Source organism: Gallinula chloropus (assembly GCF_964237585.1).
Source record: "Gallinula chloropus genome assembly, chromosome: 1".
Lineage (NCBI taxonomy): Eukaryota > Metazoa > Chordata > Aves > Gruiformes > Rallidae > Gallinula > Gallinula chloropus.
In genome coordinates, this window is record NC_140085.1 from 83,261,148 (window position 1) to 83,287,322 (window position 26,175).

A 26,175-nucleotide genomic window follows, 5' to 3' on the forward strand; every position below is an offset into this window, starting at 1 on the left:
TTTTCCAGAGAATAAGAGATCTGTATAACCTTCTGCAGCTATCCAAGGAAGTCACCACTCCTCTTGGGTGGAGATTGCTGGAGATTGTGGTCCTTCTTGTTCTGGTTTCTCAGTGGCAGACTTTTTATTGCTACAGCAAGGTTTGAAGAGATGAGTGTCTATGAGGACTTCCCCAAAACGCCCTTTGTAAATAATTCCACAGCAGACCTTTTGCCTGAAGAGAAAGACAGATAGTTGGTGGTTTAGAATACTGAATTTACAGAAATGTAAAAAGAAAAAGAAATATTAGTGACCCAAAAAACTACTTTTTTGAGCCTCTGGCTCACAGGACAGGGGGTAAAGGCTGCTTAAAAAAAAAAAAAAAACAACCACCACCAAGTCTGCGTCTAAATCCTCAACACTGCTATGTGAAAAAAAAAAGAATAATAAAACCCAACCCAAACCATTGTCATTAGAAAACTAATTTCCAGTTTTGCTTCCAAGAGAAGTTGTGTATCTGAAACTATCTGGGCCAAAATAACCTTGGCTTCAATGCACTTGCAAACACAGTTTGAGAGGAGACAGCAGAGTCACAACATTTTTGATACATGAATTAGCAAAACAAGGGATTACTGTGTCACAACATGCAATAAAAGATAACAAGCCCATCAGCTTCCAGAAAGTCTTGTGGTCTTCCTCTCACTCCAGGGGTGGGTTTTTTTGGGTGGGGTTCTTTGTTGTTTTGTTTTGGGTTTTTTGTTTGTTTGGGTTTTAAATTTTATTTTTTTTAAATGACTAACATCACAGGTCATCCAAAACAAATGATATGTCTTTCTGCCAAGCTCTCAGCTTGCCAGGAAGACATATAGCTGATAACACATTATGTCTACAACGCATAGTTTTAAAACCAGTCAGTAACTGTCAGGAATATTATCTCTTACTCCCCAAAAAAGTAAAAACATCTTCTGGCAGCTGTGTTAGTATTCAGGGAACTGGAGGAAGAGAAGGAAAATGTCTTACAACACATGGCATTTCTTTCCACAGACAGATATCGTGTAATACTCCTGTGACTTAAATTATATCTTTACATCTAATTAAGTTCAGCAGGAGCAAATTTCTGAAGGAGCAGAATCAAGCACTGTGTATGTGAAGTGAATTGCTATCTGCAGGGTACACCACCTGTTGCTTTTTACCTTTTCCAATATGTAAGATCTAAAAAGGAGAAAACTGGCGTTCTGTTGGACCCAGCACTCATCTCTGTGTCGGAGCCATCATCAGACTGGTTACTGTAGCAGGGTGACTGAGCTGGGGAGGCACTCGAAGTGGTACTGTGGGCATCGGAATCTATAGGGGAAAGAACAGATAGAAGAATCAGGACATGCATCCGATGACTTGTAGTCTTCCTGACTTGAAAAGTAAGGTTGCAAGCAGATTAAAGAAGAGTTGCAGAGGTTTTGACCCTAATCTTGCTCCAGAATCACTGGAAGATCCTTGAAGATGATGGGGGGGTTGCACTTCAGACTTCATACTTTCACTGTAAGTCTCCTTTCTTACCCATTCAGTGAAAGCCTTACAAACACTAGTTCTGAGCTTTTGCTGGCTTGAGACTATGAGCTAGGGACTCAGTGCAGAAGCAGACCATAACAGAGTATCTACTAGCCTACCTTTTTAGTTACCATCTCTAGCACCTACCATAACACAATCAGACAATTAGCAAGCTCTTTGGGCCAGGCTCTTTGGACAGCCTTTCCTTCAGGACACATAGAATAATTGAAACAAAGAGGTAAGACCAAGTCAGCAACAGTTAACAAGTTGGAAGGTTTGCTTTAGGGAAAAAACCCAAACCCTTGAAGTTCTGACATATATATTTAGAGCGTAACTGACAGATGGCTTTGTTAGAAAGCTATGAATGCAAATCTATTTTGAGAGTCTTAAGTGCTAGTGAAAAGAAATCACTGAGACCAGCAGAGGAAGGTGTGAGGAAGCTATACAGAGAAAACATGGTAGGAATTTAAAGGGGCAGTACAGGCAGGGGAATCTAAGCTAAATAGAAAGCCTGAGCTGAAAACATGTATGGAAGAAAAAGACTGATAGCAGTATCAACAGAACAATGCTTCTTGGGGAAATCGATATAGCACGTTACAGAGTGGTGGGAAACCTCTTCAAACTTCAGTTTCAATGAAACTTCTTGCCCAAGAAGTTCTTTCTACAGACATGTCACTTACATGTGGGGCATAAGCTACAATCAATTGCCTACACTATCAAACCAGGCTCCTCACTCACCCTAACTGCTTCCCCACCTGTCTCACAGCTCACCCTCCACACATGCTCTTCCTCCTCATTCCACCCTTTTCTCAAGACCTTGGAGGATGAGAGGTTGTGAAAGCAGGGAGCATCTACATGTGTGAACATACAATTCAATCTAGATGGTGATTAAAGCTTAGCCAGTTAACAGTAAGCTATGTTAGGGGAGGCCAAAGCTTACTGACAAAATCTCTTTGGATCCACTTACTGTGCCGCTTGAATTCCTTTTGCAGTTTGCTGATTTGATTGCTCTTTATTCTGCTTCCAGGCAGAGTTTTCATTTTCTTTGGTTTCAATGTTGTTTTAAGACTGGGTCCAGCCCTGGCATCTACCACCTAGAACACAGAAAATGCATACATTAATACTTCTGCATCATACCCAGATACTGCCCTATTCACAGTACCTGTACTGACTTAGCTGAAGGTGTTCAAAACCAATAGTTAAAGCAAGGCAGTTCTGTGCTCAACGCTCCTGTGTTTCATTTAAATCTAGTTTGCAAGAGGCTAAGTCAGTACGAAAAAGCAGTACACTAGTTTAAAAAGCACACTCAGTTCAACTTTTGCCTTCTTCCTATTTTTGCCAAATTCAGTTTAGTAGACAACAGTTGTTTAAGCCAATACAGGTTCAGTTAAGAGTGTCTGGAGTGTCTGCCAAACATTTGCCCTAGAGTTTGACAATTAAAAAAACCCCACCCAAAACCAACCAAAAAAACCCCCAACCAACCAACCACAAAAAAAAAAAAACCAAAACTAAAACAAACCCCAAAACAAAAACCCAAACAATTCAACTTCTGAATTAAATAGTAGTAGCAATAATCATAGTTCTGGCTCCCACTACCAGCAAGGCTTTGTGAATAATGGTTGTAAGATACACAAAGAATCCTTATTCTTTGTGTATTCTTCCCAGCCCTAGGTCCAAACTGAATTAGATGTATCAAAACAGAATAGGCAAGTGGGAAGAGCTGTGATGTATTAGTCATTGTAATTACCTGACTAAACAAAGTGGATTTCTGTGTTGCTTGAGCAAGTCACCTTGCTTGTTCAAACTATTAAAAAAACCCCAAACAAAATGCTTTATAAAAAAAAAAGCAAGCCGTGACCAATTTTGGATAGAGGCAAAATTTGAAGTGTTTTGAATGTCATTAAGAGACTTTTGACTACTTATGAGCTTGTGACAACAAGGAATTACAAGGTAAGTTAGACTGTGATTCCATCCTGGGCATGCACAATCACCATCTGCACACATGCCAAGAGACAGGTAAAAGCCACAAAAAAAACAGGAAATACTCCAGGAAAGATTTTGAGATGCTGGAAGTGGGAGAGTGTGGGGGGAAACAGCACACCCCAAGTACTTGTCTGCACCTTCCCCCTCTAGCAGGGTAGGCTAAGTCAGAGATGAGTTAGTTTTGAGGTGAGGAAAAAGAAATGACTAACATGATTCCAGTTTTTTTTTGATCCCGCTGGCAATTTTTTCCATCTTTTCACTAAAAGGACACAGGCATTGCAAATATCTCCTGAGCGGGCCTCATGGAGCCTGGTGAAAACAAAAGCAAAACAACCACAATTAATAAACATAACCCCCACCTGTTAACAGCAAGAAGTGTAAAAATTGACAGAAAAGTATTATCAAGTTCTGGGTTTTGAGCACTGCAATTCACCTGGGATGCACAAACACTGCCATTTAAAGACCAGGTCTTGCTTTCACTCTTCCATACATAATTAAAACAGGTAATTTGCCTCCAGACAGGCACTAAAACAGTTTCATCACTTTGAGTTGCTTTTATTAAAAAAAAAAAAAAATAATCAAAAAAATCAACAAACAAACCAGCACATAGTTCTAGTGGGTTGATGGGTTTGAATGGAGAGGGAAGGAGGAGGAATAATCATATTCCTTGAATGTACATTTGGCAACAGACCTCAGAGATCCAACAAAAGCTTATTCAGAGCTTCAAGGATGAGTAACAAATACCACCTAACAACTCCTGCATAAGCATAGGATAAGGTTTCCACTGGAATGACAGCAAGACCCACTCCTTTTAATGAGCTTTCTTCAGAAAGCATCTCTACTGCTAATCCATGCTAAAGAAATATAAAGGGGATATGTTGTGGAATTCTTCAGCTATTTAAATGGGAAGACTTTGAAGTATTTTTACATGAACAGGGCAGGCTCAGATAAGCCATTGTTTGCTCAGTGTTAAGGCTGCATTTTTACCTTGGCAAACATATTTCAGATAGCATAAGACCAAAGGCCCTGGTATACTGCAAGCTTCTTTACTGTAGTTAGCAACAACAGAAAAGCAATAGTCCTTCACACAGTCTTGCCACTGCCAAGGTCAGTAAACAAGAAATATGATGAAGAAAACTGTCAGCACCGTACTTATGTACAGAAATCCACAGTAAAGTGCTATAAAAATTTGGTTTTGTTCTTTCAGTTCTTGGACTAAGTGCTTCTAGAAAAAGGACAGGAGAAGGAACTATTTCTAAAGACTGCAAAGATCTACACACACTACATTAAGCACTTGAGACAAGAGCAGCCATACTGATATCTGTATGGTTCTTAATATGATGCATGAAATTTCCCACTTCATCCTGAAGAAAAAGCAGAAAATATCTATTGACAACAGACATTTTTCCAGGGAAAGTGTCTCATGGAAAACCACAGTATAAACAGGAAAAAATCTTGTCTCAGAAAAAAAATTTCTAAATAAACAGAGTGAAAACTCATTACAAGTTATCACAGAAGAATTTGCTTTGCTGGCAATTTAGGGACACAATTTTAGACAGAATTTCAAAGGTCTTAGGAGACATTTCAAAAAAATTACAAGGTCACAAGAAATCACTGGTATTTACTGTTTTGCTTACCAATGCTTTCAAGGAACCTTGTGTGCAATGGTATCTAGTTGGAAAGCTAATTACTTGATGCTAACTTTCCATCAGAATGGGTTTCCAATGAGTTTTAGTAACACTTTGATATGTCCTATTTGAACAAAGGCAGCAATACCTGAAACAGGGAACTGCTGAATAGTTACCCATCGAGTTTTGTTTAATGTTCTTGAATCTCCAGAGCCACAGAAAACCTCCACAGACCCCTGCTGTTTACCACCAGAAATGTGTGTGGGGAAAAGTGAAGGAATCTACACTTCTAGTGAACACATGCAGAACGCAGTGAGAGCGGGGTCTGAATCCCTGCATGCGCTGCAAGGCAGGAGAGGCACAACCTTGACACTTCACTGTTATGAACCACAGCAGCTCTCCACTGGCAGCGACATCAGACTACCAAACGGTACTGCAAGCAGCAGCAGAGGATCCAGCTTCTCCTTGCCTGACCAGGAAAGTTGTGAGGAAGCTGAAAAGCCAGCCTTCCCCCATCACCCACCTCTGCTAACCTTATCTTTTGGTCTCTTGGAGCAAGAGTTGGTGGCATCGAGCTCAACACCACCACTGACCATGATGTTAACTAAAGAATGGGATCTTACCCAAAACAGTTCTGGAAATCCTTTTCGTAACGTTTGCTGTCAGTGAAACGAGAACTGGAAGACTTAGCTCTGCAAATACAGCAGCCCTCTATACTCCGATACATCTTCGGTTTGTGAAAGCCAAACATCTTTTCCTCCCAGCTGTAGCCTGTGAAAAGAAACGGGAACTGGTGTTACTTATCACTCTTAGATACTGAAAGCAAAGCCTTACCAATTCACTGGGCAACCCAAAAATAAAATTTCAAGGATGGGAAAGTCCCAGATCAGTCCACAGCTCTCGCCTACACTGCCCCAGCAGAGCAGATGCACCTAGAATACAATGTTTTTAAAAAAATTAAAAATATTTACAACAGCTGGATTGTTAAGCAATACTGAACTCATTCACTGCTCAATTCTACTCTAAGGGAACATCTACAACAGCACAACGCAGCAGTGTGATCACAGCTGACCCTACCCATGTGGCAGGACAGGCTGCACAAACCTGCCTCAGCCCCTGCATGAGTAGTTGGCAACTGAACCCTGGGTCCCTGGAACTACCTTGTTGTCATCACCACCACTTGTGTTTGCTGGAAACATCCCTGCCAAACTTTGTTGAAAGCGAGTAGGAGTAATTTTAAATGAGCTGCAGTTGTACCTCTAGGCTGTAGGGCAGACATACCTGAAAAACCGCTCTAAAAACAGCGGGGTGGAGTGCCACCCAGCTGTCCCTCAATGGCCATGTCTGCACCACTGGACCCAGGAGCACTTTTTGACTCTCAGGACTGGGTGAGCATCCCAGACACATCCCAGTTCCATCTCAGCACAGGCTCAGTTCTCGCCTTCCTATCTTCCCCGCCCTGCTTTCCATGGGAAGGAAACCCAGCTAGAGAAGGGCTGGGGAGCAGCCCGGAGGCACATTTCAGCATGTACCTACCACACATCCCAGCCACTGCCCAATGACACAGGAGCAAAAGGTACTCCCTTACAGTGAGGCTGATTATTCTTAACCACCAGCTCTGCAAACTCAGCATTGGCTCAGCAAGCCAAAAGCCATGGGGCTCTTAAAGAAGTCTGCCTCTCCTTTCCAGTACACCTGGGCTGGCATTTGCTGTCCGAACAATTAACATACAGTGGAAGTGTTTTCCAGAAAGTTTTAGTTACAAGTCGATTTACTTTAGTCACCACAAAAAAGACCCCTTCGCATGCCAAATCCCCACTACCAAAAATTGGCTCCCCCCAGGCACCAGGTACTCCCCAGCGCAGAATCCTGTTAGGCAGTGTGACACAGGATGGCTTTCAGAGCAAACAGTTACCACAGTGCTTCAGAAAAACAAACCAGCATCCAAGCAAAGCTGGTGCTTTCCTGGCGCTGGGCCTGGACACATAGCAAGCCCTCACAGTCCACTCAGCATCTGTCTTGTAACACAGGTGGGGACCATTCCCAGAAGTTGTGTTTTAAACAGACCATGGTGCAAGGTTTGCCTCAACCACCTGTTGCAGGGCAAGGGCAGCCACCTCTGCTGCATCTTAGCACATACCATCTGCTCAGACAGAGGACAGACTGCAGAAAGCTCCATGAGAACAGGTTCCCATTGCTGAGAACTGCTTTGAAAAAATTAAAATTAGATAAGACACGGAAGTAGCACCAGATTTCCCCCTCTTCCCTTAACAAATGGCCAAGTCATTATATTCCCGCAGAAGCTAACAGGACTCTACCTCGCCTCCCCACAAATGCTACTGAAAGACCCAGCAGTTCAGGGAGGACTTTCAGAAGAGCAACATCTCCATCACTTGTGGGCAAGTCTGCTGAGAGGGAGTTCCCTCTCACTTCTCAGTCCCAGAAATCCAACTTGGTGAATGTATGTGGCACAGAGATCTGTCCCCAAATCTTCCACCTGCAGGAAGGCAAGAATTTTAATATCCTGCATAAGGACAGAGAAAATGAACCTGAAATCATCAGTCAACAGCACCAAGACTTGCCACATCATTACAGCAATAAAGTAATCTGACAAGCAGCTTCAGGTGAGGTTGAAAATAAGCTTCTACAGTATGCCACTGTGCTTACCTTATGGATGGAGATTGCACATGGGGGAAAAAAATCCCCTGCATTTTTGCAGGACCACAGTAAAAGCTAGTGAGCCACCCAGGCCTAGTCCCACTCCTCTAGAGACATGAAAGTACAAACCCCCACCCTCAGAGGGGAAGGACAGAACATGGCAGCACTGCAAAACAAACACACAAGTTTCCCAGGCTCCTGAGTAACAGACAAGAAAAATTTTATCTGATGTTATTGGTTAATCCTCTTACATGAAGTCTATTAAGGATCCCAAACCAGCTGAAAGTGTACATTTCAGTACACTTATTCGGACACTGTAAAACACGCATCTTGTTCTATTGCGGTATAAATACCAGCTGGTGACAGAGATTGTCTCATCCACATCTGGATTTCTGTGAGAAACTAGGTCAGAAAGTAAATCAAATTGTTGAAAGCAGTTCTGTGTCTTGCCCTGTAACAGTCAAGATGTTCTTGCTGTTTAAATTTTGTGTCTGCTGTTAGTCTTTGACTTTGTAAAGAAAAGCACCAGACCACAGACATAAGGTTGGGGTAGCCAAGTAAAATGTCTACGTTTCAGTCTAGCGTACTATAATACAAGCCCACTCTGTGCTCACTGCAGTTACATCTCCCCACAATTACTATTACACAAACATGTAGAAAGACACAAGTCAACTCTCAAAAACGCTTTTCTTGACCAAACCCCTCACAGAACCTGTTGAGAAAGGGACTTAAGAGAGACAGAGGGGTAAGTCTTCCCTTCTCTCCCAATTCACAGTTTGCCACAGGCCTGAAATGCTGTATCTCTTTCTTTGTTCTGTACATTTACAGAACAAGGAGCTCTTCTAAGGCTGGGTTCTCACCAGGATGATTTGTGCAAATCTCCAGCACAGAACATGCTGCCAGGCTTCTTAGGAGACTCACTGGTCCCTCTATTCGTCAGCCTGAATGCCAGGAACAGGCCTACTAAGCAAAAGAAGGTATCCAACTAGTGACCTACTGAATGGTTTTGTTGAGGGATGGTTTGACTCAGAACTACTCTCTACTTCTGCTTAGGTATGTTTTCCGGGACACTTAGGAGATGAATATGAATATACAGGCAAATCCAGTTAGTATCCCTGGACTGTCAAGACAAATAAACAACAGGCAAACACTTAAAAAGTATACATTTTGATTCTTAGCATCCAATGTGTTCCTTCAAGAGGCAGTCTCTTGAAGACACTGCGTTTAACAGGCCTCTGGAGATCCAACATGTGCATCTGGGAATTTCCAGCTACTAAACAGAAATTTCAGATTTTGCTTGACTACCCCAACCTTAAGTTCGTGGTCTAGTGCTTTTCTTAAGCTAACATTAAAGACTAACTCCAGACACAAAACTTACACATCAAGAACATCTCAACTGTTACAGACAGGTCAAGACACACAACTGCTCTCAATATTTGATCTACTTTCTAACCTGGCTTCTCCCAGAAATCCAGATGCCGATGTGACCAGCTGGTGTTTATACCACAGCAGAACAAGACACATGTTTTACAATTAATGTTCTGGCAAAGGCTGGCATCAGACATGTATGCTCTGAAAATATTTTGTTTTGCATTGTTGCTGCCATTCTAACACCAGCAGCCTTTCAACAGTCTTTCAAAAGAAGGGAAACTAGTGCCATCTGTTTCCCACTTGATGAATGGTCAGCAACAGTATCATACATCATGCCTGAATGAGGAAGAGCTAGTAGCAAAACCACAAGTAAAACAGATTTCTCTGACAACTGCACCGAAGTGCAGTTATAAATGGAAGGCGTCAGTCCAGTTAAACATTTAATCCTTAACAGTTGCCATTTGACCATTATACACTAAATAGTCTGTCAGCTGGAGAGCTTAATAGCTAATGTAGAAGCATTTAAGTCTAGCAGTACTTACCAGCACTGCTAAACTTAAAATTCTGTCTCAGCTTCCATTCTAAACCATGCATTGTCTAATGGTGGAGTTGACACTACAATGCCATAGACATGTGTGTACTACAAAGTACATACATCTGGGCCCTTTACAAGGCTAACTTGAAAGCTTTGCCACTTAGATTGCAAATTAGAAGCAGGGAGTTAAGACTGCCAGCAACTTTAACACCTGACACATAGCTTGTGCAAGTTTAACCAGGTTAAATCTGGGACAGATAAAAAGATGGCAAGAAGGAATGTAGCTCCACAAAAGTTAAAAAAGCATTACACAAGATAATTTTGTCAAATTTAAGCATGTTATTGAACCATGTGAAATATTTTAAATTGGCATTGTACAGAAGTGGAAGGTACAGCTTGCCAGCAAAGAATAAGAAGTCCTCATGGACTGTATTTGTAATTCTGCAGAAATTAAGATTTACCTGTGCTAGTAAACTTTATCAACTTGGACTCTGAAAAGACTGCAGAAACAAGTTTTCTCCATCCTCCTCCCCTCTCACTTTTGGAAAAGCAGCACATAACTAAAGTCTTTTCTTGGGGGGTGGGGGAGTGGAGAAAGGGAGTCTATCAGAGAACGGTAAAATAGGTGGGGAATAAAAAATCCCACACTGCTTATTTTATTTGTGAAAGGTTGGTACAAAGTGCCATGCATCATACATGCGTGAAAATGGTTTCATGCTTTTGTTACCTGTCAGGACTAGAATTTGGTGCTTAGTTTTCTCTGCAAAATGTAATTTGATGATCTAAATTGAAAGGAGGTATTGCTTAAGATGCTAATTATGTTTTTAAGTTAGGAAAGAACTTCTCAACTCTTTTAGATTTTAAAGTAAGAAAAGCTGAGCCACTTTCATGTGCCTTTCCAGATTCCATCTACATTGTTTCTGATCACCCAAGAAGAATGAAAACCTTTGTAGCAGAAAGGAAGGAATTCCTAGAAGGCAGACATGTCTCCCTTTGTAACACAATTATCAGGCCAGTCAGAAGGAACACACTCACCTGTTTCTTGCAAAGCTAAAAAAGAAACACTCCCTGGGGTTATGGGAGAGCAGAGGGATGCCAGTCTGACTGCTCAATACCTTCCTTTCCTCCCACCTCCTTGCTCTGACCCTGGAGCATTCAACTCTTTGTGCAACTCAGAACTTTGTCAGAGAGGCAGAGAACCCCTGGCAAATAATTTTGTTTCCCCTTCTGTGTACAAAACAGCCTATGGCACAGATTCCCTGAAGCTGGGATACAGGAGAATATCATCTAGGCCTACGTATGTTGATGCAGACGGTTCCTGCCAGTAGAAATCTTACAATGCTTATCTCTACAGCATTTAATTGGAGCTAAGAAACATAGCCAAAATGGCACCTTTTTTTTTTTCTTTTAAAGGCAAAGAAACAAATGCCTTAATATAGAAAGAATATATGTTCTCTGGCTTTTACATCTGCAAGTGCACACACATGAAGAATACTTCCAGAGCTGCCTATGGTGCCAGAAGCAGAGTTGCTTGTCTCACTAAAACTCTTGGGCCTGTCCCTCTGCTGAAATAAACTGCAATACCGCTACTGAAAATCAACTGTGGGATAGAGAACTGTAGATCAACAGAGGAGCTGATCTGTATCAGATGCTGAATGTAAACACACCTCCTCCCCAAGTTTACAAGCTGCAAAGAAACTTTGGAACAGAAGTTAGAATTGGACCCCTAAAAAAACGTATTTTAACATGCCCAAAGCCAGAATGCTCCAAGCAAGTAAGAGACCAAGCTAGCTAAAGTCATCTGAAAATAAAACTTCAATATTTGCAAAAAAAGTTTATTTACGCTGCCACCTGTCCTTGTAGTTCAAAACAGAATGACTGATTTCAAATAACTGTAACCTTAGAATTGCATATACTTCACGCTATTTTGGTCCCACATATCCTCCGATTTTCCTTCTGCTTCCCTTCATCTCTCCACCTAAGCAACTTTACTTGGAGGAAAGCTATATTTGGCCACCTACAGTCCAGGCACATCTGAATAAGACAGCCTTCTGTGGAGTATCCACTTGATGAGCTGAGTAAAATGTCAAAATCTACATCTTCAGCAATCTTTCCTCTGCAAATAACTCGCTTGCTCTTTTGCTGGTAGTTGTACACAGTGTCTGCATGCACAAGGTGCAGCAAAATCTTAGCATATCAGATGCAACTGCCAGCAACTACCAAGCATGCATCAAAAAACCAAACTGGACCTTTCTTTCCGTGTCTGAGCCACCATAGTATCCCAGCTGGGTCAGTTCTAAGTTATGTTTACAGAAGAAGTCAAGTCACAATGGAGCCTACTTACCTGCCGATTTTCAGTGGGAAATAAGTACCTAACCTATTAAGACAAGGAAAGCGAAGAGCTAAGCCGCTTGGGTGTTCCTCTGAACTGCCATGTGGTTAGTGCTCCAGATTGGATAGGCCAAAGCATGAAAACAATAATCAGTAAGATTTGCATAGGGAAAAAAAAATTATCCCAAACCTGTCTCACCTGCAGACATTCCATCTCGAAATACAGTTTCCCACCCCTCCGCCTGAAACTCCTATTGCATAACTAACAGCACGCTCAGCCCGACTGAGAGCCCTGCAAGGAAAACCTGAGACGTTCTTTGAGACTGTTCTCAAGCAAGCATCAGAGTTCATTTAGTCTGTGATCTGGGTGCAGTCACCACAGCTGTTATGATGCTGTCTGCAATCACATGCTACTGAAAAAGCATCACAGACACTTAAGATCATGAGACCTTGAACAGTTTGGGGTTCAGTTTGGTTGGTTTGAGATTTTTGTTAACTTTTTTAAAGACAGTAACATGCTTAACGGGGACCTGAACATAAAAAGTAATGATTATTTGGCAGAATAGCTGAAATTAGTTCATTTAAACAGATGCATTTTCATGCCCCTAAACATGTAAATTACTGGTCATTTCACTTAGACTTTGGACTGAGCACATTCTACAGAAATGCAAAGGATTGAGTCATGAAATGGAGTCCCACCCATGTTTTCTGCTGAACCACTTGGTTTTCAAGCCCCAGCTCAGTAGCTTCTTCTTTCTGTTGTAAGGCAACTGCTACAAACTATGTAACTGAAACAGAAGTCAGTTGTCAGCTAGGACTCTGCATGTGGAGTTAAAGGGGTAGGAAGCATTGGGTGTTAAGCATCAATGCAAAGCAATTTGGTGACACAGAATCTGTTCAGCATGAACAATAAAACACACATCATGGATACAATGTTTATTTTTAACACATGGGAATGTATCAGCTTTTTTAGCTTCTTCTACTAAGAAGTCAGTGATGATTTTTTTAAGGGAAGGCTGCAAGTGTAGGCAACTCTTTGAGAATCCGTCTGGGACAGTGGGGAGGAAGAATTTTTCCTAGAGGCTTTGGCACTCAATCCCACCTACTTTCAGTAGGAGCTGGATGCTGCATGCCTGTGGGTGTGTTTGAAAAATCCCACGACTTGCTACTTGCTGATTCTCTACCACGGACTCACAGATCAAGAAACCTGAAATCTACCTGGGTGCCAAAGGAGTTCAGTGTTCACTGGTGTCAGCAGAAAGGCCTCCAATTTGCTGTCTGCTCCTATGCTGCAGGGTTTGTGCAATCTTTTTCTCTCTAAGAAAGCTGGGAGCCACACAGTCAATGTGCAGACTTAGCTGAAGGCTGTTTCCACAGAAAACACTTGCTCTGCTGACAACGTCTCACCTTTGGAAGCAAGCACACAGTAGTAAAGGGGTTTGCTGAGGAACCATCACCCTCCTGCCTTGCCCTGTAAAAGTGACAAACAAACGTCTCCGTGGCTGTCAACCTACCACCAGCACTGAATTAAACTTCAAAATTAAAGAGAGCACTGCAGTCAGACTGCGCTCAAGTACATTACTCTGCTTCCCAACACAAATGCATTTTTCAAGTCCTGGGCTCAACTGGGGACACTGGGCCTTCTCCTTTCCCTCCCCAGGCAGGAGGGAACAGCGGCAGAGGCCCTGCTTTCAGCCCAGCCAGGAGACATGTGCTCCGGGCACACAGCAGCAGATCGAGAGGCAGCATCCTCCACCGGCTGCCTACACAACTACAGCACCGGGGCCTCGCTCCAAACGATTTTTCAATTGTAATGATTATTGAATAATTTGGGTCCAAAGGACTGTCGTCAGCAGACTGACAGGGACGAGGCTCTTCCTAGAAGAGCCGGGGCCGTTCCAGCCAAGAGAACCGCCGGCAGAGTTGGGGGAGCCCCGGGACAGGCAGAATTCAGCCGTGCACGCTGCACTAAGGCACAGCCCAGTAAACAACAGGTTTGGCAGGTCCCTTTAAATCCCTTTACCTACACGCAGCCGGAGACGGGTGTACGAAAGGAGACAGCAACTTTCATCTCATGAAAGGGAGAACGCGGCTGCGAGGGTTAAATTTAAAACAAAAGCCAAACCAAACAGAAAACAAAACAAAACCACACACACCCCCCCATCCAACAAACCAGTCCCGCGCACACAGAACAGCTCCCCCATTAGCCCCCCCATTAAACAAGTAAGATGCCCGCAAAGGTCGAGGTTGGCCGCGTCTCTCCGGCAGCCCCCGGGACAGGCTGCTGCCGCTTTCCACCAAGCGCCGCGTGACGATGGGGAAGCGCTGGCCCCGGGCACGGCGGGGCGCCCCAGGCCCGTCCGTTACCGCTGGCGGGCCGGCTCGGCGGCTGACGGCCGCGGCAGGCGGAGGCGCGGCAGCGCGGGGAACAAAGACCACCCCCCGGGGGGGCGGACGACCTACTTTCGCGGGCAGCCCTGCCGGTCAGGTGGAGCCGCGGGAGCACACACGCGGGCAGCCCCGGCACCCCTCCCCCCCCCGATCCCCATCCGCGGGGCTGCCAAGCATTTAACTTGCCGAAAGAGGAATAAAATTAAAAATAAATTAAAACATCGCAGGAAGGGGAAGGCGGCGCACCGGGAAGCGGAGCGCGGAGCTGTGCGCTGCGAGGCGGCCCCCGCGCTGCAAACACCGCCCCACCACGCGGTCTCGCTGCAGCCGCCCCATCCGGCACGGGGGGGAGCGGGGGTCGAGCCGCCACAGCCCTGCCGGGAACCCCGACCGAACCCTGTCCCAGCAGGGCGATAGCCTCCCCTCTCCCCCCCACCCGGTCCCGTCCGGTCCCGTCTCCCCGCCGCCCCGTACTGGTTCCTCGTGGCTCGGGCCTGACGTAATTCAAACATGGCAACAGTTGCACTTCAAAGGGCCGCCGCAGACCTCCCAGTAACGCGGGTACGCCACTGCAGGGGCGACACGGAATTCCACCCCAGGACCCCCGTCCCCGCGGCAATCTTGGGTCGGCTGGCAGGACTCGCCCGGGCGCCTCTGCACACCAGCGCCGTGCGTGCAGCGCGGTAGCTAGGGGAGCGCATGTGCATCCAAAGTTTCATCATCCCTCCAAAGTCCTCCAAAACCGGCACCCCGCCGCTAAATAACACGGTCCCGCGCGGGACAAGTGTTACCCCACCAACACAGGCCCCCTGGAGGCAAGACTTCGCCCCCCTACGTGCGGACAAGCGCTTTTCCCCGGCGCGCCAGGGAGCCGCGGCGCCCGCAGCACATGCGAGCCCTTTGTTTTCTCTGCAGCCGGGCGCTGCCTACGTGCCGCGTCGGGGGCACGCCGGCCACCCCGTCGCTTCGCTCCCAGCCGCGCACAACCCGTGCGGACCGGGAGTTGAAACCTGTTGGCGGCGGGCGCGGGCACACACTGACGGGGACGGCTTTCGCTCGCGCTGTTACGAGAGCGGCAGGACGCCATCGCCGTACCGTCTCCACGCCAGCACCACTGAGTACCGGGCCGGCGGCTGGGCGCCCGCCAAAGCGGGCAAGGCCCCACGCCGCGACCCGTGCGACCGACAGCACATGTCATACAAGCCCACAGACGCACGTTTTCCGCTCCCCCCCACGTCCCGAGGGGCGCGCACGGACGTTGACCCCTCAGTAAATCCCAGCGATAACTAGAAATTAAAGCAACTTCCCTCTCTCCCCCCCGTGCAACACCGTGTGCAAGCAGGCACACACACACACACCACGCACCCCCATCGCTGGCACCAACTTGTGCGCGCCGGCGCTACAGGTGTGTGGTGCGGGGCTGCGGGTCGCGCCTGGAGCCGCACCTGCGCCACCCGCTCTGCACTGTCGAGGCACGGGCGGCGTGGCCGCACCGCCCTTCCCGCCGGTGCCTCGCGGCCCGCGTGGCCAGGCTAGGCAGCCGCGGCCCGGAAAGGGAGAGGTGCAGCCCGGTACCGCCTGGCAGGCCGCTTTCCCCCAAGCCGCTCTGCAGCTGGGGACCGATTTGGAGTCAAATCGTCGGGAACCCAGCTGCGCTTCCTTCTTGAGACCTGGGGCTTAAATCCCTTTTTGTGCGTGCGTGTGTGTGCGCGTGTGTGTGGGAAGTCAAAGTTCCCCAGGTAGGTCTGCAACAACGCGGGGGGTTTCCCTCCGCCAGCACCTCCTTTAAACTCCACTAACTGAAGAAAAGGAGGAAAACGCGGCTCACGGGAGCCATGCGCGTCAAACTGTTTCAAGGCGGCAAAGTCGTTTCGCCACAGCAGAACCGAAGACAGGCGCCGGGGTTAACTTGTGCCCGACAGAAGCCACCCACTGCCGAAATAAAACCCAGCAAAAAGAACCCCAAACCCCAACAAGGACCCCAACAGCAACAAACAAAAAGAAAACCCGGCTTAAACCTCCCGTCCCTTCTCAGCTGCAGCTTTCTCCCCGAGCAGACGGAAAACGCAGTCACTCACCGCTCTACTGCCTCCACCAACACCCGTGCGGCGCGCGGCAGTACCCCGGCGCTCCACACCTCCCCGGTCCCTCCGCGCTCTGGCGGCCAGCCCTGGCGGGCGGGGGCGGGAGCGAGAGCCTGCCCGCCCCCCCCCATCCCGCCTCTCTGCGCATGCGCCGCTCCCACGGCTCCATTCTACTCAATCAAACCCTCTCGCGCTTTGCGCGCCCCATTGTCCTTTTAAGGGAGAAAGGCCGCGCGGGAAGCCTGGGAGGAGGGAGGTGTTGCCCATTGTGACAACGGAGATGACTTCACGCACGCGGCCCGCTCCCCCGCCCCACCCCCGGCCCGGTGGGCGGGTTCCGGCCCCCGCGGGCCCGTCTCGGGCACCTGCCTCCCCGGCGGCGCCGGGCGGTGCGGGGGGTGGGGCTTTCCCGCTCACCGCCCGCCTCCGCATGGCGCCCAGCGCTCCGCAACCCGCGAAACAAACCGGACCCGCGGCGCGGCGAGAGCGCTGCTGCGCGGGGCAGTGTGTCCCCGCCGGCTGTAACGGCGCTGCCGCCGCCAGAACCGGCGCCTCCCCGTGCAGAGCGCGGCGGGGTCCGCACCGGGGACGCGGGCGCTAAAGCTCAGCGCGCTCGCGGCCTCTGGCTGCGCGAAGGAAAGTTTTTTTGCCGGTCTGGGTGGTTGGTTTTGGTTTTTCTTCGTCCCACGCAGGGCTCGCTCTAACGCGCTCTAAAAGAAAAGTCAGAGGCTCACGCCAGTTCTCCTGCTGCGTCAGAGCGGGAGCGTAAAAGCTGACATCACCGCACCGCTGGGTTCACGTGCTTTGCGCGGCTTAGGAAGAGCTGCCTCACGAGAAAAGCCGGTGGCGGGTTGTGCTGGGACAGATTTCCTTTGAAAACTAACCCGGCGCGGCGCACGAGGCAGCGGCTTAGGCAGTGGGGATCGGGCACCACTGCCGCCCCTGACGAGTAAGGCTGCAAGCCGCTGCCTCCCAGGCTCACCCCCAAGCCAAACCCCAGGACTTGCTTTCAAACTATTTAAAAGATAAAAGTTTCCCACAGAACCGCCGGCGGCTCAGGCGTGGTGTGTAGTTTGTTGGTTAATACTCAAAAATAACAACGGAGAGGGGTGTTTCTTGAACCAGCGACTTTTTCCTCACGGTGATCTTTTTGGCCTAATGCTAATTAATGCTAATGTAGGCGCATCTTTAGCAATTTGCCGAGAACTCCTGCTGAAACCATGAGCAGCACTAACTAACTAACTAACTAACTAACTTGGGCGGGGGGGGGGGCGGATTTCCAGGAGAACAGGACTTTTCCGTACTCCAAGCACCTCGCGTTATCTCCACTTGCTTGTAAATCTTCAGTAATTCTACACCATTTCCTTCCTCTGTGCTGCAAAACCAGACAGTTTGCGCACAGAGTGGAGGAGGATTTCTCACAAGGAAGTTTCCAGGTTTATCTGTGAGGTGGTTTGGGTTGGGTTGGTGCTGCCTTTGTTACCTGTGTTTCCTTCCAGACATAGCTAAACCAAATCCCGCTCAACTTGTGAGACAGGAGTGTAGCCAGTGCTGAATAATTTCTCAAAATACATGTATAATTTTACTGGTTTTAACTAGCCTAGGGAACTGCACCAGCTCTTGGCAACTTTTGTTTACAGGTCAGGTGTCTGGTTTTATCAGCCTCTTTCTTTTTGGTGTGAGGAAGTGATACTCCCAGATTTTTCCCTCATTGTTTTCCCATCTTTTTCTTGTCCACACTTCTCAAGGCCCCTCAGTGACATTCCTTTTAGTCCAGTCTAGTATAGTATTTAAATTCCCAAATGAGAACGAAGTGGCATTTTCAAGGAGAATCTTTGTCGAGAGGCAACAAAATGCTGCTTCTTGGAGCCCGGCTGAGCAAAACTGAATTCTCTGTGCCTGTCAGCTGCTGCCCTCCCTTGGTGCTGTGCTGAGCATTATCAGAGTGGTTCAGTGTAGGCTTTGCTTGCAAACGGGGCTTGGGGCAACTGCTCAGGTATTTATTTCACCAGCTTTAAGTCCTTACACTGTAAATTGCACACAAGGCCCAAAGCAGCTTGCAAAAAAATAAAAGGCACTTAAATAGCTAGCAGGCTTTCACCGAGGTTCTTCTAGTCCTTTCCCCTTCAGCAAGCCACTTGTGCTCCCCACACCATCAGAGGGGAATCTTCTCTGACCTCACTGTGTGGAAAAAGGGCAATGAAAAACAGCTCTAAACCTTGGAACAAGCCTAAGGAGTTTAATTTGGAAAATGCAGACATCTGAAACTGTGTGCGTGGGTTTACACTGCAGGTAAAGCCTCATTTGACAAGGCTATGTTTTAAAAAATTAAGCATCTTCCCGTCCACTTGGAGCTTGGTATAAAGAAGGAATATGGGATTTCGTGGAGATCACAGGTGACCTGGAATACGAGCTTTAGTCCAGAGGATTTGTTCTCATCCAGGTCAGTTCTAAAAACCATTTACTTTAAGAATGCATGTGGTCTCTGGAAAAGTAATGGACCTGTTGCTACATTCCAATTAAACTCGTACCTTTCCTGGGTGGTAATCTTAATTATTTTATCTGGGAAATGAAGTTATCTCAATCTCAAGCTAACCACCAGGGGTTTTTAAATATAAAACATACATGTGTCATGAATGCTGAGGCAGGGGCACTAATACAGAGGAAAAGTAGGGCATTTGCCAGCTAAGACATCTGATCCTATTGTGTTATTTTTCAATATCAATGAATAAGTAAACACAAATAGGCTACTTGTTAGGTGAAGAGCAGCTGTCAAAAACAAACCCAGGCAGCTGTTCCTGCTTTGAGATTTCACTGTAAAGTGTTTGTGGTTTTTTTACAACTTGAGTAATTTGGAAGTTTGCTTATATTGGATAAATATCTGGCTGAGAGAGTTCTTTCAGGGAAAAAAAAATCCTTGATTGACTTAGAGGTGTAAATAAGATTTTGCCAAGGAGTACAATTTCAGTGCATGGTCAGTACTTCAGCTCCTGCTTGCACTGGTTGTCTGTATGAGTAACAGCATATTATTTTTTTGATGCTGCAAACACTCATATAACTGTTAGTTTGAAGCCAACAGGTTTAATAAAGAAATGTGATTTCTTTCCCCCCTCTGTTTTGTGTTTTAGGTCAAATGACAGATGGCTACAAATAAACAGTGACAGCAGAGTTTGATGATCATAAAAATAGATATTATTATATTCATGCTGCCAGAATTAAATACTCAAGTTATGTGGCTCAGCAAGACAGGACCCCTAACTGGTTTACATCTAGGGACAAGGCAGATAATTTATAGCCCAGCCTAAGTAAGAAAGCCATCAGAGCTTAACAGAGAATAATAACCTTTCTGAAGATTTTTTAACGGATATTTCAAATTCCTTAAGAGGAAAATGATTCTTTTAAATTCTTATGGATTGCTCAAATTCTGTATCAAAGTGGTCATTTCCTATTACTGCTTAAATACCTCTACTGCACCTTCTACCGCTACTCATTTCTTTGCAGCACTATTGCTTTTATCCCTATTAAAGCCAGTAAGACTATTCTGTGTGGATTTATATTAAGCACTTTGAAGGCACCATTAAGAAGATCAGCCTGCTCTGCCTCCTGGGTGGTTTCCTGTCAAGAAAGTTATCCCCCCCACACACCCCCATCCTGTCATTTGGGGCAGTTATCCTGGTTCTTGCCAGGCCAGAGTCAACCTTCCCAAGCAGCCAGCCCAGGTGAGCTGAGTTAGTCCAGGCTGTTTCCACTCCACCTGACATCATCCCCCCATAGAAGGGGCTTGTTGGGGAGGGGTGATCCTGGGTGTCTCCAGGGCAGTGTGAGTGTGTTCTGTGTTATTGTTGATACTCTGTATTATGACTGGGTGTGAGTGAAATTTGCTGTGGGCTGTTATTGTTCCCCTTCCACGGTGATTTTGTCAGTAAACTGTCCTTACCCCAATTCACAGAGGCTCTGTTTCTCTTCTGGGAGTGAGAGAGTGGTGTGTGGTGCTCAGCTGAATGACTGAATGACCGAATGACCACAGCAGTTCTCAAAACGGAGACTAAATATTTGGAAACCCAAGAGAGATCACTCTTCTGAGCCAAGACCATCAACATTCTCAATAGTCTGGGAAGAAGTTCTGGATTTTGTATTAGCAATTTCAGAGTGATCATTAGGGAAGAGAAAGTTATGAACTGCTTCAGAGAGTGTTGTGTAGGCCTGGTTTCATATGGGATTATTTAGGGGACAGAACTTGCTCTTTGAAGCTTTCTCCTGAAACTAAGACTCGCAGCCAAGTGCATCCATCTCCTTTCCCTGCTGGATGGGAGAGAAAGAAAATGAAGGGTAGCTACTTGTGAGAACATCCACAGTAGTTAGAAAGCCAGTGTGACAGGCTTTTTCTCTTTGACCTCTTTCTCAACAGGAACCAAACAGGTACATAAGGATGCCTGGGAACAGAAAGACATAGGAAAGCTGATTGATTGATTTTTATCATGTCTTGGGAACGAGGTCATATCCTGGTGCCTGAACTCCTGTGCTAGGGAACAGTCAGCATGGGGGGGTAACAGGACTCCTAGTGCAGCTGCCAGGTAGGATTTTTTTTACAGGTGTTGGTGCTTCAGGCTCATACTCAGAACTCTGATAAATAAAAAGAAGCAACTTGAGATGTTATCTTTATGGGTTAATGTCTTCTCCCATCACCACCCTTTCTTTGGAGATTTTATAGCCCACAGGTCTGTTCTCAGTGACACTGTTTTTTCATCTACAGTACCAGCAGACAGAACAAAGGTTCATAGGTTCCCTTTTCAAGAAAAAAGAAATAATAAAAGCTGTTTCCAGATCAAGGAGAAACCAGCTGGAGAATGTGATCAACCCAGCATTGAGATAGCTCTAGGAAAGGAAAATAGAACTTTGAGGAGGTGACAGTTTCAGATTTAAGACTTTGACTGTGGGGAGCCACAGAAACTATAGAGAAGTCATCTGTGGGCAGAGGATAGTGATACCTCAACAAGCTTGAGTACAAGTGACTAGTCTCATGAGGGGATAGCATCTTGTTGACCTTATTGCCAGACAGCCCAAGACAGACACAGCACTTACAAGCCTTCTGTTGAGGAAGAAGAGCTGTGGGCAGACTTGGCTAAACAGGGTAAGAAGGCAGTGGGAGGACACGGTCCCTGAAGGAAGTCTGCAGATCCTGGAGTCCCAATCATGAGCTTTGAACAAGCAGCCAAGAACCAAGTGGAAATTTAGCACTGAGATCTGGATGGAGTAGCTGGAGGCAAAAATTTTTGCAAGGGTAAGAGGGAATGGCATTGGCTAACAAAGCCACCACATTACCCAGATAAATTCAGATAGCTTAATTGGATTGAATCAGCTAATTGGACTGCAACAAATCAACCAGATTTGACACATAACATCCTCTAAAAAGTGGCATAGAGGATAGGACAGGCAGGGAGAAAGCAGCATGAAAGGAAGAGGCAGCACAGAGGCGATAGGATACATCCTCCCTCCTCAGGAAGGAGGCATCCCATTCTGAAAAAGAGAAGAAGATAAGGAAAGGTGAAAGACTTTCCAGGAGGAAGTCTTCACTTACTTACAAAACCATGTAGATAAGAGGAGGGCAGCAGGAGGATGTGCAAGCTTCAGGTAAAATTTGAGCAGATGTTGATCACAGGAAGCCCCAAAAGTAAGTCAGATCCTATATTGGATTTTCATGGTCAGGAATTAGCTCTACAAGGTGATGAAGGAGACTAAAATAAACCCAAAGCAGGACGTACATCTGACCGTAGTGACTCCCCTCAGGTCCGACTGCCAGTTCACATTGCAAATTACAGCACACAGAGAAGCCAAGGGATGCAGATGCTGCCTCCAGGGCAGAAGTGGCAGAGCCTGAGCCACAGAGCTAGTGTGCAGTATGAACCCCATGCTACACAGGCACAGAGCAAACTGATAGATATCTCAGGACCCTAATTACAGGTGCAAACCTCATGCAAGTACAGCAGACTCGTCTTCTTGGGGACTGATTCTAAAACAGGTCAGTGTGGTAGTACATTTTCCTTCAGGCCTGCTGCATAGATCCCCCGTCCTTAACAGAAGACTATTAGCTCTTGCAAATACCATATTGCTTTGTAATCTCTGTGCCATGACCGTCCCCTCCACGTTGGTGGTCCCACGCCCTCACTGCCCTTGCCTTAAAGCTGTGATTCCCCCTGTCCTGGCTTTTACCCCCTCCCCACCTCCTGCGGGGCAGCAGGGCTCAGTGATGCCTCTTTAGCTTTTTGTCTTCTAAATATTTAAGTGTGTGTTCATGCTGGCCAGCTTCTGCTCTGCAACAGTACACCTTCCCACTAGGTTTATATAAACCACCATCATCTCTGCTTCCCACTCCACGTGTTTTTAATGCTTTTAATGTGAGGAGAAAGACACAGACTCCCCTCTAATGGGTACATGTAGTCATGTTTCAGGCAAGCCATACTTTCAGTGATCCAAGTTTCTTTATAGGGCAACTGTTATGATAGCAGTTATCCATTTTCCATCCTCCAAGTCATGGTGAGTAGAGAGGAGAAGAAAATGTCATCTGCCTCTGAAATTCATACAGGGTCCTTGCCAAAACACTGAGAGTAGCTGGCTACAGCATCTTAACTACATGCCTCATATAAATTTAGACTGAGTTGCTGTAATGCAATCTGTTGCCATCAGTGTGGAAGCCTTACCACGTGGTTAGTCTGACATGGTGAGGTAGAAGCTGCCTTAGACTTGAAATCATCCATAAATCTCTTGAAGAAGCATGACATGTTCCCTTCACTTCCCAGTACTCTGTTGGCACTGAGGGCTGCTAAAACTCACCTATATTCTACATATGGTCCTAGGAAAGCAGGTGTTTCCATAGAGGACATGGGACTACTCAACTTCTCCAAGATCAATCAATAACGTGTTGCTGAAAAACTCCCATTTCTCTCTCAGGTAGGAGTAGTAATACCCATAATATCACCAGTCACAGGAACTTAGAAGTAGCACTCATCTAACCATTTGCATAGTATATGTACCATAAGATGATCTTGCAACAAAACTCCTTCCAAAGTATTCATCAAATGAGTGACAGTATCCATTCTACACAGCTGTCAAAAGAGCTATAGGACCACGCATGGTATCTGAAGCAGAGGAGAGAATCTCCTGTCCCAGGAAAGTAAACTGCACCACTGTGTCCAGAAAAAAATCCCTGGTCTTATCAGTAAACTGGGACTGGCACAGGGACCATCTTTTGTTCTCAGGTTTTGAGGGGTGTCTGACCAGCCTGACTGTGTCTGGGGTGGCTAACAACAACAGGGATTAGCTTTTGAAGAAGGAAGAAAAAGCGGTACCTGTACGTGTGCAGATCAATTCTAGCACAGTGCAGGCTAAGCCCATTCCGGTTAGTCTCTGTTAAGGAATAGGAGACAACTCTGGCTGGATGAAAACTACCTGGTCGAGATTGTATCAGATTTAGCTGAGTAAGAAGGGCATAAACCACTTGCCAGCTTTTATGTCTTATATTGTTCACCAACATAGAATGCCCGGGGTGGGACAGAAATGAGAGCAATAGAAGAACAAAACTCATTGACAGCTGCTACCTGATACTGTTCCCGGACTAGACAGCTCATAGCTCCACGAGCAGCTTAGTCTTTATGGATTTCTGTTGGTTGTACTGCAAACCCTGAGCAGTAGACAAGGCTGGATTCAGAGCAAAAAGCAGTATCTTTTTCACTAGACACAGAATCTTCTTCCAGCACTACAAGAAGACAGAAACTGTGACTCTTGATTTGACAAAAGAATACAATAACATCATTCGCTCTGGTCTGATTGCAAGATGGCAAAGATAATGACTCAGTAGGATATTTGTGCCTGTGGATCTCATACTTTGGGACAAGTAATAAACTGAGGTCATACAATGAGATGAACTCCTAGATGGCTCAAAGAAAATAAGTTTTAAAACATCTGTTCTCATGTTTAACTTTTCCAAACCCTTTATGAATTATTTGTTTCCAAAAGCTTGCCAGCTGTATTACACAGGCTCACGTTTACCTACCTGCACAAATTCTGCAAGACTGTTCAAAACAGAGCAGACAGTTCCTTTTAAATAGGCACAATGACCTGATGTTTGTTAATGCCACAAAGGCTGGTGTTAGCTGCCTGGTTTGGAGACTTACTCTGGTGCTTCCTATTAAAAATAAATGGATGTCATCTATTTGGATTTCTGCAAAGTCTTTGACACGGTCCCCCACAACATCTTTCTAAGTTGGAGAGATATAGATTTGACTGTTCAGTGGATAAGAGATTGGCTGGATGGTCACATCCTGAGAGTGGTGGTCAATGGCTCAATATGCACAAGGAAGACAGTAACAAGCAGTGTTTGTCAAGGGTCCATACTGGGACCAGTGCTGTTTAATTAATTGTTGTTATTAATGATATTGACTGTGGGATTGAGTGCAGCCTCAGCAAGTTTGCTGATGACACCAAGCTGGGTGGTGAGGTTAACATGCCACAGGGACCTGGACAGGCTACAGAAGTGGGCCCAGGGGAACCCAGGTTCAACAAAGCCAAGTGCAGGGTACTGCACCTGGGTCAGGACAATCCTGACAGGTTTAGGAGATGATGTGTTGGAAAGCTGCCCTCAGGAAAAGGACTTGGGGGTACTCGTGGATGAAAAGCTGGATATGGGCCACCACTGTGCATCTGCAGCCCAGAAGGCCAATTGCATCCTGGGCTGCATCAAAAGAAGTGTGGCCAGCAGATCGAGAGAGGTGATTCTGCCCCTCTGCTCTGCTCTGGTGAGACCCCACCTGGAATACCAAGTTCAGCTCTGGAGCCCTCAGCACAAGGAAGACATGGACCTGTTGAAGCCTGTCCAAAGGTGGGCCACAAAAATGGTCAAAGGGCTGGAGCACCTCTTCTATGAAGACAGGCTGAGAGAGTTGGGGTTGTTCAGCCTGGAGAACAGAAGGCTGCGGAGGGACGTTATAGTGGCCTTCTGGTACCTGAAAGGTGCCTATAAGAAAGCTGGGGAGGAACTGTTCACAAGGGCATGTAACGATAGGATGAGGGGTAATGGTTTTAAAGTAGAAAAGGGGAGATTTACGTTGGATATTAGGAAATAGTTCTTCTGTATAAGAGTGGTAGATGACTGGAACAGGTTGCCCAGAGAGGTAGTGAAGGCCCCATCGCTGGAGACATTCAGGGTCAGGCTTGATGGGGCTCTGAGCAACCTGATCTAGTGAAGTTGTCCCTGCTTACTGAAGGGGGAGGTTGGACAAGATGACCTTGAAAGGTCCCTTCCAATCTAACACGTTCTATTATTCTAAATTGAATCAAGCTGCAAGGACAATAACAGAAGCCTAACCCATAAAGGCCACAACTGGAAGGCTGCCACTCTTCTCTCACCTCCCAGCTGGTATCAGGTGACAAAGCAGCACCTCCCTTACTGATAGCATGACTACCATTTAAAAGAAAGAACCTACATGAGCTGTTCATACTGAAGAGTTCTGACACTGGTCTTTAAGCAGCGCACAGATCTGGCCTGTGTTACTGACTGCCCTCATGACTGACACTGACTGTCTCAGTGTGCTGCAAAGAATGAAAACAAATGGGTAATAAGACCAGGAGGTTTCTTCCATTAGAGGCTCCTTTTCTTCCTGTGCTCTTGGGTTAG

General features: G+C 46.2%; 1 protein-coding gene across 1 annotated transcript; it reads right to left on the minus strand.

Annotated features, from left to right (window-relative positions):
* Positions 1-29: 29 nt before the first annotated feature.
* Positions 30-16,531, minus strand: SINHCAF (SIN3-HDAC complex associated factor). Its single transcript, XM_084262006.1, has 6 exons — positions 16,500-16,531; positions 5,759-5,906; positions 3,717-3,816; positions 2,492-2,618; positions 1,173-1,323; positions 30-214 (listed from the first exon to the last, which is right to left on the minus strand). The coding sequence occupies exons 2-6, from the start codon at positions 5,884-5,886 to the stop codon at positions 52-54; spliced, it is 669 nt and encodes a 222-aa protein (XP_084118132.1). The 5' UTR covers positions 5,887-5,906; positions 16,500-16,531; the 3' UTR covers positions 30-51.
* Between the last annotated feature and the right edge of the window lie 9,644 nt (positions 16,532-26,175).